Consider the following 17,531-nt stretch of genomic DNA (forward strand, 5'->3'; position numbering starts at 1 on the left):
TCCAACATGCTTAAAGCTGAACTTCCTCCTTCGTCCCTGTCTCAGTCAGTGACACCTAGCTGCCCAAGCCAGGAGCCCAGGGTCCTTCTGGGCTCTTCCCATCACTTTCCCCTGGACCCCGCCCGTCAAGTCCAGACTTTTTAATTCCCTGATGCTCCCGAATCCACCCCTGCTGCCCTCACTGCCACCGTTGTCCCCTGTGCATAGGAATCCAACCACCCACTGGCCTGCTTTCTCCAATAGCTCCAGACAGCTTACCAGAAAAATCCAAATGCCTTCCCATGGCACCCAAGGCCCACTATGACCCAACTCCTGCTGACACCCCTGACTTCCCCGTAGCCTGCTGGCTCCCCACCAGTCACATGGAATGGCGTTCGGGTCCCCCAGCTCTCCCCAGCTTAGCTCACAGTGGCCCCTCTGCTCAGAACGTACCTGTGGCCTGTCACCCAAGTAAGACCTGTCACCTAAGAAGGTCCTTCTGGCCCTGCACAGGGAGAGGAAGTCCTGGGTGTCCTCACCTTCCCCTCTAATACTGTGCTTTTCACCAAACTGCAGCCTTCTTGAGACCGTGTGTGTTCTCAGCTGTGGATTCTCCATGGTTTTTCTGCTGCGTGGATAAGGGAGACATACCTTTCCCCCTCAGGAGTGGTATTTGGGGGGTGGTCAAGGGTCTCCCTGCACTGAAGGCTGCTCAGACTCTCTGGTGGTGGTGGTTGGGGGAGATTTTGTGGCCTGACCCCCGCCCCCCACTGGTGTTTCTGATTCCCTGCCCCCACAAGAGTCTTCCCCCGACCCCAGGCCTAGCTGAAAATGTGCTGACCTCAGGGCTTTTGTCCCTGCTTTTCTCTCTGTCTGGAACGTTCTTCCCAGATAACCTCTTGGCTCACTGTCTGCTTTCTTTTGGATCCCAATTCAAATGCCACATTATCACCGAGGTGCACCTGTCACTCCCTGTTCCCTCGCCCCTCTTCATCTCCTTATTCTCCTTTGTTTTCATCTTTAGCAGTGATCACCACGTAGTGTACCACACAATTCTTTCTTTCCTTCAACTCTTTCCCTTGGCCTGAATATAAGGTCCATGAGAACAAGGCCTTGGCTTTGTCCAGTGCCCTGTCACCCACATCTAGAACAGTACCCCACTGACACCAATCTTTGTGATCAGAGGAAGTGAGCCAGTGTCCTTAGCGCGCTGCTTCTCCAGGTCCAGACTGGAGAGCGGGGCTGTCCACAAACCGTTGTTACCATTCTGAGACAAGAGCAGCCACGGAGAATAAGCATTTGGAAATCGTGACAGCAACTCGCTACAAGTTCTCAGGACTATAGGCTCAGTCTGGGCTTAGTGAGTCTCATGGGGTGCGCGTCCCATGAAGTGGGCAGGACCCCCTACCTGTCCACAGTGGACTGTAAATTGAAAGGAACAGACTGGTCTTTCCCCACAAATTGTCTGAGAATCTCTGTTTAGAGCATATTGTGCAGCCTGGCACAGAGCAAGTGCTCAAGAAATGTTTGTTGAATGAATAATAAAATACAGTCTAAAATCATCATCTCTCCTGCAGGATAATTTAAAGGGAGGTGCCGATACTGCATTTATACTGTGAAATATGGATTATGGGCTTCACCTTGTTAATGGCACAGAGCTTCTAAAACACCTGGAATTTCCTAAGTGATGAGAGTGACAAAGGTGTCTTTTGTTATTTTAATGGGGTAATGGCTTTCAGAGGAACCAACCATGGAATTAGAAGGTTAGAACTTTCAGTCCCATCCCCTTATCCTCCAGGGAGAGGAAAGGGGCTGAAGGTTGACTCCATCACCAACGGACAATGATTTAACCCATCGTGCCTATGTAATAAAGCCTCCATGAAAAGCCAAAAGGACAGGGTTCAGAGAGTTTCTGAGTCGGTGAACAGTGGAGATGCAGGGAGTGTGGAACACTCAGAAAGCATGGAAGCTTCATGCTCTTTTCCCCCATACTCTGAGGCCAACGTATGCATCTCTTCCATCTGGCTGTTTCTGAGTTACACCCTTCTATAGTGAGCCAGTGATGGAGCCGGTAAAATGTTTCCCTGAGTTCTGTGAGCCACTCTAGCAAAGGAATCAAACCTAAGGGGAGGGTCATAGGAACCTCCCATCCTTAGCCTGTCAGTCAGAAGCAGAGATAATAATAACCTGAACTTGCTATTGGCTTCTGAAGTTGGGGGTGGTGTCAATCCGGTAGGGCTGAGCCCTGAACCTGTGAGATCTAGTGTTCCGTCCAGGTAGACAATGTCAGAATTCGTTCCAATTGTCGGACACCCAGCTGGCGTGAGAGCGTTGCTTGGTGGTGTGGGGGAAATCCCCCCATACGCCCTGGAACCGGGTGCAGAATCAACACAGGTGTAGCCTCGGGGTCTCTATTCCTAAGAAGGGACACTACACTGCAGGCTCTGAAAGGGGGAGACAGCTCTGATCCCTGACCCTCCCGACCTCATGGGAGGACCGTGTTTTGGGAGAAGCTTTGGGAGAAGTCTGGCTTTGGGAGAAGAGTGTTGTTATCAGCTTCCTTCAAGGGCCTTCGCTGCCACGTGTCCCCTTCAGGGAGTTCTTGTCTCTCCACAAACAGACCTCTAACCCGGGGCTTCCAGGGGCACCTCTTGGCCAGAGGTAGGCCTGGTGTATGGCGCTGACCCACAGGCCTTGCCCCTGCTCCTGGGGGTGTTAAAGTTGGACACTCCCGAAGTGCTGGGCTGAAAAAGGCAAGGCTCAGACTTCATTCCCCTCACCCTCCTACTGCCTCTATTTTCCGGCTGCCTTCCAGCCCTAAGGGTCAGTCAGTCCTGCCGTCTGCTACCCCCCACCACCCCCGGCCTGTACTGGCCTTGAGGGAAGATGGCGGGAGCTGGTTGCTCCCTGTCTGGGACCAGAGAGGCAGCTGTTACCACATCCTCTTTCTCCTCATCCCCACCCCCACACTGCAGCCTGCAGGAAGACTGGACTGGACTCCCGTCTGCCAGGCCCCCAGCAGCCCCCTTTAGGGCTCAGGAAGAACCATAAGAGCCTAGAGCAGGGCTAAGAAAGGAGCCAGCATGGCTCAGTCAACGGGCTCCCTGTGAAGGGGGTTTGCCATCACGGTGCCCTCCCCACCACCTGGACCTGGGTCTCCTTCCTTACGGCCAACCCCTTGTGACCTGTTAGCACATAAATCCTCCTGGTGGAAGGGCATTCTTTCATATTTGTTGTTAACTCTTGAAGGCACATTCGCTTCAAGGAGCCAAAGTGAGTTTGGCTGAGGGAGGAGGAACCCAGGGTGCGTGGAGAGGGCTCAGGCTGGCTGGTGGGGGACTCCATATGGGTATCTCCCCACAGCCCTTCATGCTCGTGGGCCGCACAGCAAGGGCTCGAAGCAGGCTGGCTGGGTACTGCTATTATAAGATACTTTGCTAACATTAATGATTGTTTTCCTCCTAATTCAGCCCCTTTCTTGCTCCCATAAGCAGACAGCCAGGCTGGGCCTCCTGCCCCAGGAGAGATTGTGCCAGGGCCTCAGGCTTTCATTTTCTAAAGCCTGAACCCACCATGTGAGAACGGGTTGAAGAGACGGGTCTATTTCACAAGCAAAACAGAGATGACCCCAGGGTTGAGAAGCCTCTGGGGCAGATCGGGTCGGGGGTCTTCATCCTCATCATGCCCAAAAGATGTAGCAGGGTCTGGGAGAAGGCCTCGGGGCCCCCCAAGAAAGCAGGGTCCCATCTTGCCAAGGATTCCTGCCCCTTCAGCTTTGCATGGAGACAGTGGAGGGCGGCCTGAGGGGGCCAGGGGACTGGAACAATATGGCCTCATGTGGGATCAACAGAGCACCTGGGACCCGGGACCCTTAACACTGCCTGAGACTCAGGGCCTGGCCCAAGCCCAGGGCAGGCAGGCTAACAGAAAGCGGCGAGAATAACCAATGTTGAGGTTCTCCTCATCCAGAGGGACCCAACTCAGAATCAAGAGAACGTTGATTTCTAGGAAAAATGATCTTTCCTGAGCACCTCAATTCTAGATGATTGTTCAGCCCTGCTACATACACTGTTTTTCCTACTTCCCAGCTGAGGAGAATGGGGCTTAGAGAGGGAACCAGGGTGCCTGAGGCCAAGAGGGTTTGTCCCACCTGCCGTGACTGAGACGAAGAATTTTCTACTAAACCAGGCTGGTGTCCAGTGGCCACACCATTCACGGGGTGACCAGGGTCCTGGCATCTATCTCCATGACCACCTCAGCCTCCAGGTTTGGAAAATGACCCGTTCAGGAGTGAGGAATGTAGCTATATTTAGCCTGATGGACTTTTACCCAAATAGATGTGATCTGAGTGGGCCTCTCCTGCCATCCTGCTTCCCCTTCCCTTCCCACACAGAACTGCACTCTCCCAGGTCTTGGTAGGTCAGACATGCCAGGGCTTTCCACCCAAGCAAGACCGTGGAGCAGAGGGTAGCAGGAGGCGTCTGCATACTTGTGGTGGTGGTGACAGGTGGGATGAGGGGAGACTGGGGTGCCCAGGCTGGGAGGGCATGGGAGACCAGTACTGTCTTAGGTGATCATAGTGCTAGCTAAGATATATTCAGCACCCACTTACATACCAGGCTTTGCTCGAGCCACATATACACATTTAATTCTCACGGAACCATGTGAGGGAGGTACTCCTACCCTCATCTTACAGAGGAGGAAACTGAAGCACAGAGGAGTTAAGTGATTTCTCTGGGATCACACAGCTATTATGCAATAGAACAATAACATGAACCTAGATGGTTTGCTTCCAGGGTCCCTGTTCTCAGCCAGCAGGCCATGCCGGGGAGGGAGAGAAAAACAGCAAGCCTGGGACGCCTGGAGGGCTTTGTCAGGTCTTGCCCGTGCCTGCCATGGCCCCATGGCTGTGGTCTGGGAGTGCTGGTCGGACAGAGAAGGAAAAGAATGAAAACCGCACAACCCCTGTGTGCCAGGTGGGATGTGACGTCATTGCCCTGATTGATGTAAGAGTTCTGCAAGGGCCGCTATCGTGGTCCCCTGTGAGGTGACTGAGGCTCAGAGAGTTCAGGAAGCTGCCAGAAATCCAGGTTGGAGGCAGGTTGTCTGATGAGCAAGCCCCATGTTCCCCTCCCCCCGACTCCCCCAAAGTCTGCACAACTTGGACAGGGCGCCCAGGGGTTCTTCCAGGCTTCAGTTGTTCACTATCCCCCACCCCCACCGGTCTGCAGCTGTGCCCTGTGTGAGAGGCACAGAGTGGGGGTGGGGAACGCTAAGCCCCCAGAAGGGGAGCTGAGTCCCTGCAGTGAAAGAGGGCAGGCTTCAAGGTGGGGCCGAGAGGCAGCTTTCATTTCACTTTGCCAGACCCTGTACGGTGACCCAGACTCGATCACCTGGGCCTGGCAGGTCCCGCCCCGATCTCCAAAGAAAAGGCCAGAGCTGGGGTCCATCCGAGGCCGGAGGCTCCCCAGATGGTGAGGTGGAGTGGGCTGTGGGCCGCAGGAGTCCGCAGGCACATTCCAGACCCTATAAAAAGACAAGTGCGCTGGATGCCAGAGGCTTAGGCTGCAGCCTTGTGCAGACGACTGCACAGGAACCTGAACCCCAGGAATGTACTGGGGCATGGCCGAGTCTGCTGACATGGGCGGGCTGGCAGGGGTGGGCCTACCGCTCTCTGAGGGCCTGGACTGGGGAAGCCGGGGAGGCGGGGGCCAGGGACAAGCTGAAAGGCTGAATCCCCCTAGCCTGGCCTTGCCCCGGGGACCACCAAGGCCCACCTAACCGGTGTGCCAAAAATCATCCAGAACTTAGAAGTTAAACAAAGGGAGGTCATCATGTCCTTATAAGGTCATGTTGGAGCATTTTATAACAGGCCTGGCCAAGGACTATTTCATCTAGGACAAAGTCTATCAGCCCCGGCCTTATTCACATTGTAAGCCGAAGAATTTTCTGGTGGAAGGACGTCCTCCTAGGCATTGTGGGATGTTAGCAGCATGCCCGACCTCTACCTGCTAGATCCCAGTAGTGTGGGAATAGTCCCCACCAGTTTCCCAGCATTGCCAAACTTCCTTTCCCTCCCCTGCCCTTGAAAACCCCTGAGGGGGGTTCCCCCTGGGGGAAGGTACCTGTCCAACTCTCACAGTTCTGTCCTGTAGAGATACAAATGATTTCTGCCTGCTAGAAAACATAACCCCAATGGGTGACTGTTTCTTTGCCCCATGGGATATCAGGTAGCCTGGTGTCTAACCTGGGAATCTTATTCCATCATTTCTTTCTCCAATATCATACACTTCTGTTCCTCTAATTCTCTTAGAATCAGCTTTACCCTCCCGTTTGTTCTCTTCTAGGTTGCATTAATCTTTGAGCTGTGTTCCTTCTTTATTTTAATCAGAGTCATGTTTGCACTGTTTGAAAAGCATACTCAGACACAGAGCTGTTTTGAGGATGAAGTGAGATAATGCAGCAAAAGCAATCAATTCCCAGTCTGTGCCCAATAATTAGTAACTCTGATCCTTGTTGCTTTTCCACATGACTGTCCTCGGGCTGCTCAAGGTTGGAATGGTGATGCTTCCAAAGTCCCCTTTAACTCAGTCGGGGGTCTCCCCTAGGAGCAGCATTCCTTCAGACTTCAGGGAGCAAGGGGGCCTTCAAGGAGCAGAGCTGGCTTGGGAGCATCTTGGTCTAGGTTGGGGGCTAGGGCCCTGAGTTCTGGTCTTGGCTTCCAACTGCCCTTGGACATCTCACTGCCCTTTTGCTGGCCCCCATGGTGACTCTGTGTCTATTCCCTCCTCCTGCTTCTCTGACAAATGGTGCCTTTTGTGACCTGCAACCCCAGCCTTCACTTTCTTGGGAGAATTCCAGGACAGGTCTGTATTAGAGGCCGGCTTCCCAAGCTTAAGGCAGGCTTCTCTCTTGGTCAAGTGGAGTCCGGTCCAGGGAGAGGCTGGGGCTGGGTGCTCTGAGCATCCGTTCTGGCCTGGGCACACAGCAGTTTTCCAATCAGGAGAAAACAGGGTTATGGCAAGGGACTGGGGTCTGCTCTCGTGGGACTCCTTCCTGTGCCGCTCACTAGGGAAGCAGGGATGGTCATCCTCTCCTCATATCAAGAAAACCACGTCAAGATGCCCAACACAGGGTACAGTCCTGCCCACACAGCCCACTGGGCATGTGCAGTGATTTAACCTCCCAGTTCCTCAGTTTGCTCTTCTGTAAAAATGAGAAAAATAATACTACCTGCCTTGTGGGGTGTTGTGGGCAATAAATGAGGTCATGCATATACAGCATTAGAATAGATCCTGCACAATCGTGGGTGCTCAACAAACACTGGGTGCTGTTGGTGGTAAGGAAGGAGAAGAGGATAATTTGCTGGAGAAGGGGGTTGGCGTGGCCAGGAAAGCCATTCAGAGAGGTTGGAGGTTTCAAGGAGTGAAAATGAAAAATCTAAGAGAAATCAGGGACAGATAGCGGGTGGGGTGAAGAGGAATATTATATATATATATATATATATATATATATATATATATATATATATATAAATAATCCTTTGGGCACAGCCTTTGAATCTAGAACAACCCAAGGGTCTCTGTGATTAAGGCTTTGTGACTAGGGAGCCTGCTCTGAGACACTGTGATTTCTGTATAATAAAACTCCTTATGTTGGGAGAAGGGAAACCACAACACACCTGGTCTTGATTCATCCAGCAACTTCTCTCAAGTATATGACGTTACTACCCCCATCTTACCAGCGAGGGGACTGAGGGCACGGAGAAGTCAAATAACATGTCCAAGATCACACAGCTAGGATATCAATGGTCCTAGACTCAAAAGCATACATCGGTAGCTCCAGGACCCACTTTTCCCCAACCTGGCTGATTTCAGAGCCCCTCTCCCACTCTGCCATGAGGATACACAGCTGGCCAGGACATTAGCGTCCCCGACCCTCTTCTTGCCATCCTCTGACCCACCATGTCTCCCCAGAACTCCCCTGCCCTCCCTGAGCCTCAGTGTCCTCTTCTGTTCAGGGAAGACCCCGTTTCCCCCCACTGACACAGAACAGGGAGAGTTGGGGTACAGGGGGGACCCTCAGCACCGTCCATCACCTGCAGCAAAAGCTTAGGGGTGGGGAGGGAAGGAGATGGGCAGCAGGAGAAAGATCCGGGGAGGGGGGCACCCAGACTGTTCAGGGGAGCCTGACTCACAGACGGGCTTCTTTCCCACAGTGGAGGGTGCCGGCCACCTCCTGACTCTGTTCGCACACAAAGCAACTGTGGGAAGCCTTCCTTGCCTCCTGACCAGCCCTGCCCCCTACCTCTCACTCATCAAATGCTCAGCCCTGCAAAGCCAATCGCCTGGCTAGCACTGGCACCTGCATGTCAACATGACAGAAACTGAAAATCACTGTCCCTCCTCCCACCTCAGCCTGCTCCTCTCTGGGTGCTGCGCATCTCATCTTGTAAAGCGATACCGCCACCTGCTCTGTCACCTACTCTGAAAGCCCAGCGTCATCCTTGCCTCTTGTTCCCTTCCCCCACACCTCCCCACATCCCTCAGGCACCAAGTCCGGCTGAGCCATCTCCTCACTATCTCTCCACGTCATCCTCTCTCCCATCATGCCTCAGTTCCAGTCTTCCCCATTTCCTGCCTGGGCAACTTCATAGCCTCCTCCCTCCTCTGCCTGCTTCCCCTTCTCATCGCCCCCTCCCCCAGTCCACCCTCTACGCGGTGGTTCGAGAGATTTTTCCAGGTTCCAAACTCATCCCTCAACCTCTTGCTTCCAGCACCTCGCTCAGGGGGCTCCCTGCGGAGGCATCTACAAGCTCTCCCCTGGTGTTAAAATATAAAGCTTTTCCTTCCTTCCATGGTTTCCTTTTCAACCTGTCATAGGGCTTTTAATTGCCTATTTACTGCTGTGGGGGGGGCGACCCCCACCCTCCTCCATGACGCACTCAGAGGCACTCCCCATCCTCCTCCATGACCCACTCACCATCCAGCAGCCAGGCAGCCTGTCCCTTGGCTAGAGGTGGGGAAGTAGAGGCAGGCCTCTCCCTTCCCACAGCCTTGCTGCCTCCACCCAAGGTGACAGCCAGCACACAGGGGTATGGTGGCCTCTGCTCCAGGAAACATGGAGTATCTGGTTGGGGGATGAGCCGTTGGCTCCACCTGGCAGTCATTCACGGAATGGGCTGTGACCTTGTCAACCTAGGGTGGGGACAGCCCTTGCCATATCCTATCTTAAGACACCCAAGACCCTCGTGTACCCAACCCTGACCCTGGCCCAGGACACCAGCAGGGAGAGACTGAGCAGTGTCTGTCCGTTGAGGTGGGAAGCTGATAGGAGGTGGCGGGGCCGGGGGGGGGGGGGGGGGGGGAGGGGAGCTGGGAGTGGGCCATGGCTCCAAGCTACTGGTCCATGTACCTTCATATACCATTGTCCCATTGGTCTTCACTCACAAAATAAGTATTCAGAGATGAAATCGTTTAAATTTCCTGTACTGTAACCACAGATCATTAAACCCCAAGCATGGGACTCTTCTGAGTGTGGGCCCCAGAACAACTACATGGGTCAAATGCCCATGAAGTTGGCCCCTTCCTCATCCTTCCCATCTCATCCTCTGGGAAGGACTAGGTCCTCCTCCAGTATTCATAGTGTCCCAAATCTTACACACTTCCCATCTCATTTTATCTATAATTTAAGTGTAATTGGTTTAATTATATTATGTTTAATTGATTTAATTAATTAAGCCCTGGGAAGATTAGAACTATGTCTACTGGCCCCAGAATGGGCCAGGGATATAATAGGCACTAAATAAAAATTTATTAAATGAATGAGAAAGTTAATGAAGGATTGGTCCTTGGGCCTCCCTTCTTAAAAACTACGGGTTGTTTCGGATGACCTGAAAGTCCCTAACCTTTTTCAGATACCTACAAAGCAGCCAATAGAACAAGAGAGAGATAAATATCTGATTTCCCTTCCTTTTGGTCTAATTCTAATTTTCCTCCTGTTGGATTGTATGGAGATGAATTGACAAGTAGGAATTAAGAGTCCACAGCTAGGGGCTGGCTCAGTGGGTTAAAGCCTCTGCCTTCGGCTCAGGTCATGATCCCAGGGTCCAGGGATCAAGCCCCGCATCGGGTTCTCTGCTCGGCAGGGAGCCTGCTTCCTCCTCTCTCTCTTGCTGCCGCTCTGCCTATTTGTGATCTCTGTCTGTCAAATAAATAAATAAAATCTATATAAATAAATAAATAAATAAATAAATAAAAAGAGTCCACAGCTGGAAGCTGGCTCTGTGACCCTGAGTATCACCTACCCTCTCTGGGCTTCACCCCAAAGGGATCAGATTAGGATCCCTCCATTGACTGTTAATAGTCTGTCCCACCTTGACATTTGAAGTGATATTCACTGCTTTGGAAAGGTTTCTGGTAAGGTTTTCCTCTTCCAGAAACTCATCATCCTGTGTCTGTGAGCTCTAGACCTGCCCAAGGCTTTGTAACTCCAGCCCACAGGTTAAAATAAAGGAAAGTGCACAGGACCTTGTGAAATTTTTAGGGCAGCCATTTTGTTTCAAGATGGAAGATAACAGACCCAGTAACATAACCCCCTCCAGAGAGCAATTTCTTTTGAAAGTAGTCAACTTCTTAAGGAGTTGAAATGGAACAAAGGGCCCAAAATATGAAATCCTGAAGAGTGGGGGACCAAGAGCCCTCCTGGATTCAGGGACACTGAATACAAAGCCTGTCTTGTGGAAGGCTCAGGGCCGCCTCCCAGACTTGGTCGTATGGGTCCTGCCCACAGTTCATCTCACTCTCCGTCCATACTCAGGAACTCAGAGTTTTTTCTGTTTATAGCCAAGCACACACTTAAAATCCCAGCTTCTTAGCAGCTCAAGATAGATTCCCATGGAAACGGGCATAAAAGAGAGGCAAAGATAAATATCTTTCTTTCAGGCCCCGGATGCATGTTAATTGGCCTCCTCCCTCCCATCCCCGTGGTACAAATGCAGGACAAAGCCTGTTGAGATGGTGGGCCCATTGTCCTGTCTCCTCGGGGGCCTAGACTGTAAATGCCTGAGAGCTCAGTTTCTTATGAGGGCTTCCCCTAGAAGTTCTCTCACTGTCATTACATGGGCAACACAGTGATAATAAGAGCAGGTCCTAAAGTCAGAGAGGCCTGAGTTTGAGACCCTATGGCAGGATTTGCATGTGGGGTGACCCTGGGCAAGTTACCCAAACTCTCAGAGCCTAGACTTCCTTGTCTTTTACATAGATTTAACGGTATTGCCTCACAGGGGGTAGTTAAGAGAATTAAGTAAGACAATAACATAAAATATTTAGCACAAAGGCATCCAGTAAGCACAGCATAAATGGTAACCATGTTTACTACTGTTTACTAAACCATGTTTACTAGCTGTTACGTCAAGTCAGCCCTTCACCTCCACAGGGCTCAGTCTTCTCATCTGTAAGCCAGTGAGGTGGGGAGGAGATAGGACAATGGGATCCTGGAAAACCCCTTCCAGATCCGGCATTTCTGTGTCCATGTTATCGGTGAAAGGGCGAGGAGAACGTGGTCTAGAGCTCTAGAACACATGCTCTCTCGGAATCCCTAGATCCCACTCTCCCAGGAGGCAAGCTCCTTCTGGATGAGGTCCAGGAAAGAGAAAGTAGCCCTTGGCCTCCATTGCTCTGTAGCTGACCTTACTAAGCCTCAGTTTCCACATCCGTCAGATGGCACCGCTTTATGGGGTTGTTGTGTGGATTTTCTGAGCTTCCCCTCATCAAATGCTTAGCACAGTGCTTGGGCACGGGGAGTCCTCGCTCAGTGCTGGCTGGTAATATTCCAGAATCCAGAGTTAGCAGGCTTGCTCTGCAAAGCTGTCAAGTGGCTCAGCCATGCAGGTGGCTGGGAGGGTGGGGTCTGTCTCCTCAGGAGACAGGAGCTCCAGCCGCCGCCCCCCCCAAACTAGCAGGCAGTCCACCAAGGGGGCCTCCCTCAGCCTGGGGCCGCAGGCCCATGGGTTGCGGGGGGCAGGAGGACCTCTCTTACCAGGCCAAGGTTCAGAGTGTTGTTGTCATCTTCTGGCATGGGCAGGTACACAGCCAGCGCCACACAGTTGGCAAAGATGGTGAGCAAGATGATGGTCTCAAAGGGTCTGGTGTCAGGGTTAAGGAGAGTGGGGTGTGGGATCGGTAACGTTAAGGGGAGTGGTGTGGTACGGGCACCTGTTGCTCCTTCCCTGCTCTCCTGCAGGTTACAGAAATGGCCAGGTTCTCCTCGGGAACAGGTAACTTCCACTTAGCCGTGATGGCAACTTGAGGCACCAGCTCCTGGCTGAGGGCTACTCAGCTTCAAGGGCAGGAAGACTCAATGCTTCCCAGCAAGCTCCTGCCCATCCCCCAACCCGACCTGTCCCCTCTCCTGAGATGCCATGATTTTCTGAGATTCTGGCCAGACAATATGGGGGACTCACTCAGAGAACTGGCAAGGGCTGCTGGGGGCTGAATATCCAGAGGACAGGACGGGAAAGGGGAACCTGCAGAGGTGGTACCTGAATCAACACCCCCCCAACCTGAGGAAGGACCCGCTAAACCGACTGAGTCAGAGGCCCACCCCGCCTCCTCCCCAGCCACGCTCACACCCTGGGGTGTGCATCCCACACCCACTCCCTCCCAGGCACACCCGTCCCCTTCACAGTCATTTCCCAGGGGGCACCCCTGGGGCCCATTCCTTTGTGGGCGAGCCCCACAACCCATCCCATAGGCTGAGCCACTGGAAAGCGGGTGGTGGAGGGGGGGACCGGTTGCAGGATGGGAGGCACAGTGCACAGAAGGTTTGGACCGACCACCAGCTTCTCTTCCTGCCAGGGTTTGAAAAGAGGTGGACCACAGGGGCGGAAGCTGCAGAGGAGAAGGCGCAGAGGTACAGAGGATGGAGGAGAGAGATCCCACCGGGAGAAACTCGATCCCCAGGGCGCTGCACGTCACCAGGTGTGGGGGGGGGGGCAACTCCGACCCCAGCCTTTCCAACTGGTCCCAAGTTTTTCTCATCCTTCCCATTAGCCCTTATCCCCCTATAGTCTAGGGAACAGCTGGTGGGCGCCCAGTCTTCCAGAACCTTACAGAAATATTTCAAATATTCCTGACCTCTCTCTCTGAGAAGGCACTTGACCAGCCCTTCCCCCAGTCTCCTTCCCCAAATAACCCAGATATTTTCATCAGTCTTCCTCTCAGAGCTAATGCAAACAGAGAAAGGGTTGGCGAGTCCTTGTCCCCAGCATGGTATGTCTGAGCTATAACCGCCGGGCATCTCGGCCTGTTCCCCGAGCCCCCCGCAGCAGCCCTTTGTTCAGGGCCATTTCTCTCTTGACTCCATCCTCAGTCGGACTCCCCTCGCTCTGCAGTCTCTGTGCCTTCACACCCTCCTACCAAGGGTGGAGGGAATTTTCTTGCAGAGGCCCCTACTTCTTTCTCTCCTATCCTGTATCAGAATGAGACCGTTGCCTCACACCCCTCAGTGGAGCCCCACGGTAACAGGATTTGGGCACACGTGTGAACCGCCCCCGTGGGACATCCGGGTCCCTTCCGCAGATGATTGTCACCAGGCCTGGGGCCGAGCACTCAGGCCACAGCGGCCCTGCCAGGTCCTCCTGCTGTTCCCCTCCCTCTCAGCTGAAGCTTTCCTTTCCAGAGGCTCCTTATCCTCTTCTGGGACAGTGCACCCCATCTCCAAGTCCCCGGACCCCAGGGCCCCCAAAGTCTGGGTTCTGTGACCATGCCCTGCCTCCCTCTCTCACATGACAGAGGCTCTCCCCGACAGCCCAGGGGTCCCAAAGGATACTTCCATTCCACGATGTTGATGCAGGCCTTCCTCAGGGGGTTCTGGAGGGTCAAGCAGAACAAGGCCCGGGGTGGCCTTGGCAGAATCTCCGGAACCGGCTTCTTGGGCTGTTTCTTCCTCAGGCCCTCATCCTGGGGTGAGGACGGCTCCATGGTTTTCCTGGCAGTCTTGCTGTCTCCTGTCCCCCACCCCGCTGCCCTCTTCTCCCTGCGTCCCCAGTGCCCCCACCTTGGGGACTGGACTGGCTGAGCCTGCTGGGCCACGCGTGCCCTGCTGAGCCAGCCCAGGGGCGGGGGCGGGAGGATTACTTTCCCTGCTCCCAGCAAGTAAAATTAGCCTCCACTGGCTCCCTGCTGCCTGGCCTGAGCTCCTGGGGCCAGGCAGCTGTCATTCCTTCCCAGCCCAGCCAGTGACATCCCAATATGTCCCTGAGGAGGTTGGTAGGGGGGTGGAGGAAGGAAATTTCACATGGGCCTGGGGTGGGGGCAGTGGGAGGCAGGATGGAAGTCTTCAAGGCTGGGACCATAGAGAGTTCAGGAAGGGGGGTGATCTATGATATGGAGCCTTGAACTGCGGACGGGCTCCCTCATGCCAAGATGAGCTTCCCCTGGTCCCTAGCCCTATGGCACCCTCCAGAAAAGGTGCCGGGTGGCCTGGTTCAGCACAACTACACCACACCCCCATCCATCTCAGAACCTGCGGCCAGCTCCCAGGCCAAACCTCGCCGCCCATGAGCACCCCTGTCAGGGAAAGCTAACTTCTTCACGCTGGGGTGAAAGGCTCCCTCAGAAGAAACTTGAACGTGCACACTTCAGGCATGTACTCTCCTCCCTCAACCCCTCCAGCACCTAACTGCATAAAGCTCCTGTCTCCTGCCTGGGACTCCGGCCCCTGCCCGACAACGGTCCATGCTGTACACTAAGCTCCCTGGAAACCTTAACTGAACGCAGAGCTAACAGAACACCCCACACCGCCAGCAGGAAGTGCCCTGAGCTGCAGGTGGGAGTGACAATTGAGGTAGACAACGATCTGGAATCACAAAACCTGACAAATTTTTTATTTGACCTCTTGGTACAAAGACAGTGCCATATGGTCCCATTACCCACAGAGGGATACGGTCTGAGGGGGGAAAACGCAGTTCTCAAGCAACCTGGGGGGAAAGGGGATGAAAAAGTTACACTGCGGATCCAGAGTAGGGCTGCGGGTGGGTAATCGCCCTCCAGCAAGGAAGCCAGGGGGCGCCACCAAGGCACACACGTGGCCTCTTCCCAAGCCTGATCTGGGCCAGCGAGTGCAAGCTTCGGTCTGGCCTCCTGTCCCGGCCTCAGGGTTGGGGAGAGGGGGCGGTGGGGGCGGAGTGGGGGAGGCGGTGGCAAACAAGCTCCCCGAGTGGACGCTAGGATGTGAGGCCATCTCGTGGACAGCAAGGGCATGGCTCATCCCAACCAAAGACCGGCCAGCCTCCTGGAAAGTGGCAGACACGGGCGCGGGGGGGGGGGGGGGGGGGGGGGGGGGCACCCGTGGCGACAGAGTCGGAGAGGGCCACCTCAACGGGTGGTGCACAACCCGGACCTGAGCTCCGACTTTCCGCAGCGCGCGGCTGAAGCAGAGCCGGAGGCCGGCTCCGGGATGGCCTTCCTGGGTTGCTCCGCTGCGGCCTGGTGCGCGCACGGCGCGCGCCCGGAACTTCCCCAGGCCCTGCGCCCTCACTGCACCGACGGGGCTCCTCCGGTCTCTACAGTGCCCCTCTATCCCCCTCCCTGCCCCTCTGCCCCAGGCTGGAAGGAACGGAGTCGGTGGTGACTGTGGCGGAGGGACGGAGTCGCAGACACGCGAGCGCGGCGGCCCCGCAAATGCCAGGGGCCTGCGCCGCACCATGCGTGACCTGGCAGTCCGGGGCTGCTCTCAGGAGTGGGACGGCCCCGGCGGACTCCGCTCCCCGCCCCCGCACCCCCGGCCGCGGTCCGGATCAGTGGCTGGATTCCTCGGACTCAAAGAACGGCGAGGAGGAGAAGCAGGAGGACTCGGACGACTCGGGCACCTGGGAGGCGGGCGCCCGGGCCTCGCCGTCGCGGGGGCAGTCGGGCGGGGAGGCGGCGGGCGGCGCGCCGTCGGGGGCCGCGCTCAGCAACCCCTGCAGGTACTTGATGTAGCGGATGGCGGCGCGCAGGGTCTCCACCTTGCTGAGCCGCTTCTCGGCCAGCGCGCCCGGGAGGTGGCCGCGGAGGCGCGCGTAGCCCTCGTTGACGCACTTGACCCGCTGCCGCTCGCGCTCGTTGCGCTTCTGGATGAAGGCGGGCTCGAAGGGGTAGTCGTACACCCCGAAGGCCCCGGGGAAGGGCACGTAGGGGAACACGCCCGCGTAGGCGTCATAGTATTGTGGCTCGGCCGGGCCCTGGTACAGCAATAAGGGCACGTTGCCCAGGGGCTCGGCGGGGGGCAAGGACGCCCGGCGCGGAGGGGGCACGACGCCCAGCTGCATGCAGCTGGGGGGTGCCAGGGGCCGCCGGTCCACCAGGGCCCGGCAGAAGTTATTGTTCATGGTGCCGCGTGGAGCTGGACCCAGAGTGAGACCCTCCCCGAATCGCCCCTCCTTGGGGTCTGCACGGTCCCGACCACCGCAGGGACGAGTCACATCGCCAGCAGCAGCCCTGGGATACCAGGATGGGTCAGCACTCCTCTTCGCCCTTTGGGATGGCCTCCGAGGTCTCCCTGACCGGAGTCATCGCTGTGGCCCAGTGTGGCTCCTGGCAGAGGCTCAGAGGCACCCTCTCCGATCCAGCCGTCGTGCCGCAGGACTCCCGGGACCCCTGCCTTCTTCCGCGGCGCCCATGGGCAGGGCAGCAGGCCTTGGCACCCCACCTCCTCCTGAGCCCAACATGGGATCTCCCACGGGCACTAACCCTGGGACTTCATACTTGGGGCCATGGGCACCCCGTTCTTGTTCCTTACCGCCTTGGGGATCCCCCCGGCTGCTGGGCTACAAACCGCAGGCTGTAGTGAGGAGTGTGCCCACTGGGCTCAGGGAAATGTTTCTAAAAAAGGGGAGAGTGAACATATCAATTAGGAATTGTATTAGGGACTCTTCTGTGTCACCCCACCCCGACCCTCCAAGGGAATTGTAGGCACCTGAGGGGAGGCATTGTGGCCGCTGAGGAGGACAGGGACAGAGCCGGGTTCAAATCTGTGTTCATCCTTTAATGGCTGGGGGACCCCTCTGTGTCCTGGTTTCCACAAAGGGAGATAATTCAACATCCCTCACAGGACATTAATAATAATATGTGAGAATCAAATGAGAAAAAGTATACTAAAAAACACCTCGTGGGCCTGGCTTATAAAAAGTGCCCAGTGACCCTACGATTTAACAATCACACTACTAGGTATTTACCTAAGAATACAAAAATACTAATCCAAAGGGCTATATGTACCAAAGTTTATAGCAACATTCTCTACCATAGCCAAATTATGGAACCTGCCCAAGTGTCTGTCCTTTGATAGATGAATGGATAAAAAAGAGGCGGTATATTATCTACATTGGAGTATTATTCAGCCATTAAAAAGGATGAAATCTTGCCATTTGAAACAACATGGATGCAGCTGCGAGTATAACGCCAAGCGAAATAAGCCAATCAGAGAAAGACAAATACCATAGGATTTCACTCATAGAATTGAAGAAAAAACACAAATGAGCAAAGGGGGAAAAAGAGAGAGAGAAAGAGGCA

The 17,531-nt window shown here is 54.8% G+C and overlaps 2 protein-coding genes across 4 annotated transcripts in view; both read right to left on the reverse strand.

Moving 5' to 3' along the window:
* CACNA1S (calcium voltage-gated channel subunit alpha1 S) overlaps positions 1-14,078 on the reverse strand; it is a 69,205-nt gene extending 55,127 nt beyond the window's left edge. For 2 of the 3 annotated variants that reach the window (XM_047705015.1, XM_047705014.1), the window contains exons 1-2: positions 13,810-14,076; positions 12,019-12,124 (exon numbers count right to left, since the gene is read on the reverse strand). In XM_047705015.1, the coding sequence (XP_047560971.1) occupies positions 12,019-12,124; positions 13,810-13,961 (258 nt within the window). In that variant the 5' untranslated portion in view covers positions 13,962-14,076. Of the gene's footprint in view, positions 1-12,018; positions 12,125-13,809 lie in introns of all 3 variants that reach the window. The other variant, XM_047705016.1, reaches the window with a different exon arrangement.
* A 1,670-nt stretch (positions 14,079-15,748) lies between these two features.
* ASCL5 (achaete-scute family bHLH transcription factor 5) lies at positions 15,749-16,677 on the reverse strand. Its single transcript, XM_047705082.1, has one exon. It carries the CDS (start codon positions 16,349-16,351, stop codon positions 15,779-15,781), a length of 573 nt encoding a protein of 190 aa, XP_047561038.1. The 5' UTR covers positions 16,352-16,677; the 3' UTR covers positions 15,749-15,778.
* Positions 16,678-17,531: the final 854 nt, after the last annotated feature.

Source organism: Lutra lutra, chromosome 15 (assembly GCF_902655055.1).
Source record: "Lutra lutra chromosome 15, mLutLut1.2, whole genome shotgun sequence".
In the NCBI taxonomy this organism is placed as follows: Eukaryota; Metazoa; Chordata; class Mammalia; order Carnivora; family Mustelidae; genus Lutra; species Lutra lutra.

Excerpts from the sequence above, each read along its gene's own strand:
- ASCL5 (XM_047705082.1), bottom strand. The coding sequence starts at position 16,351 with ATGAACAATAACTTCTGCCGGGCCCTGGTGGACCGGCGGCCCCTGGCA.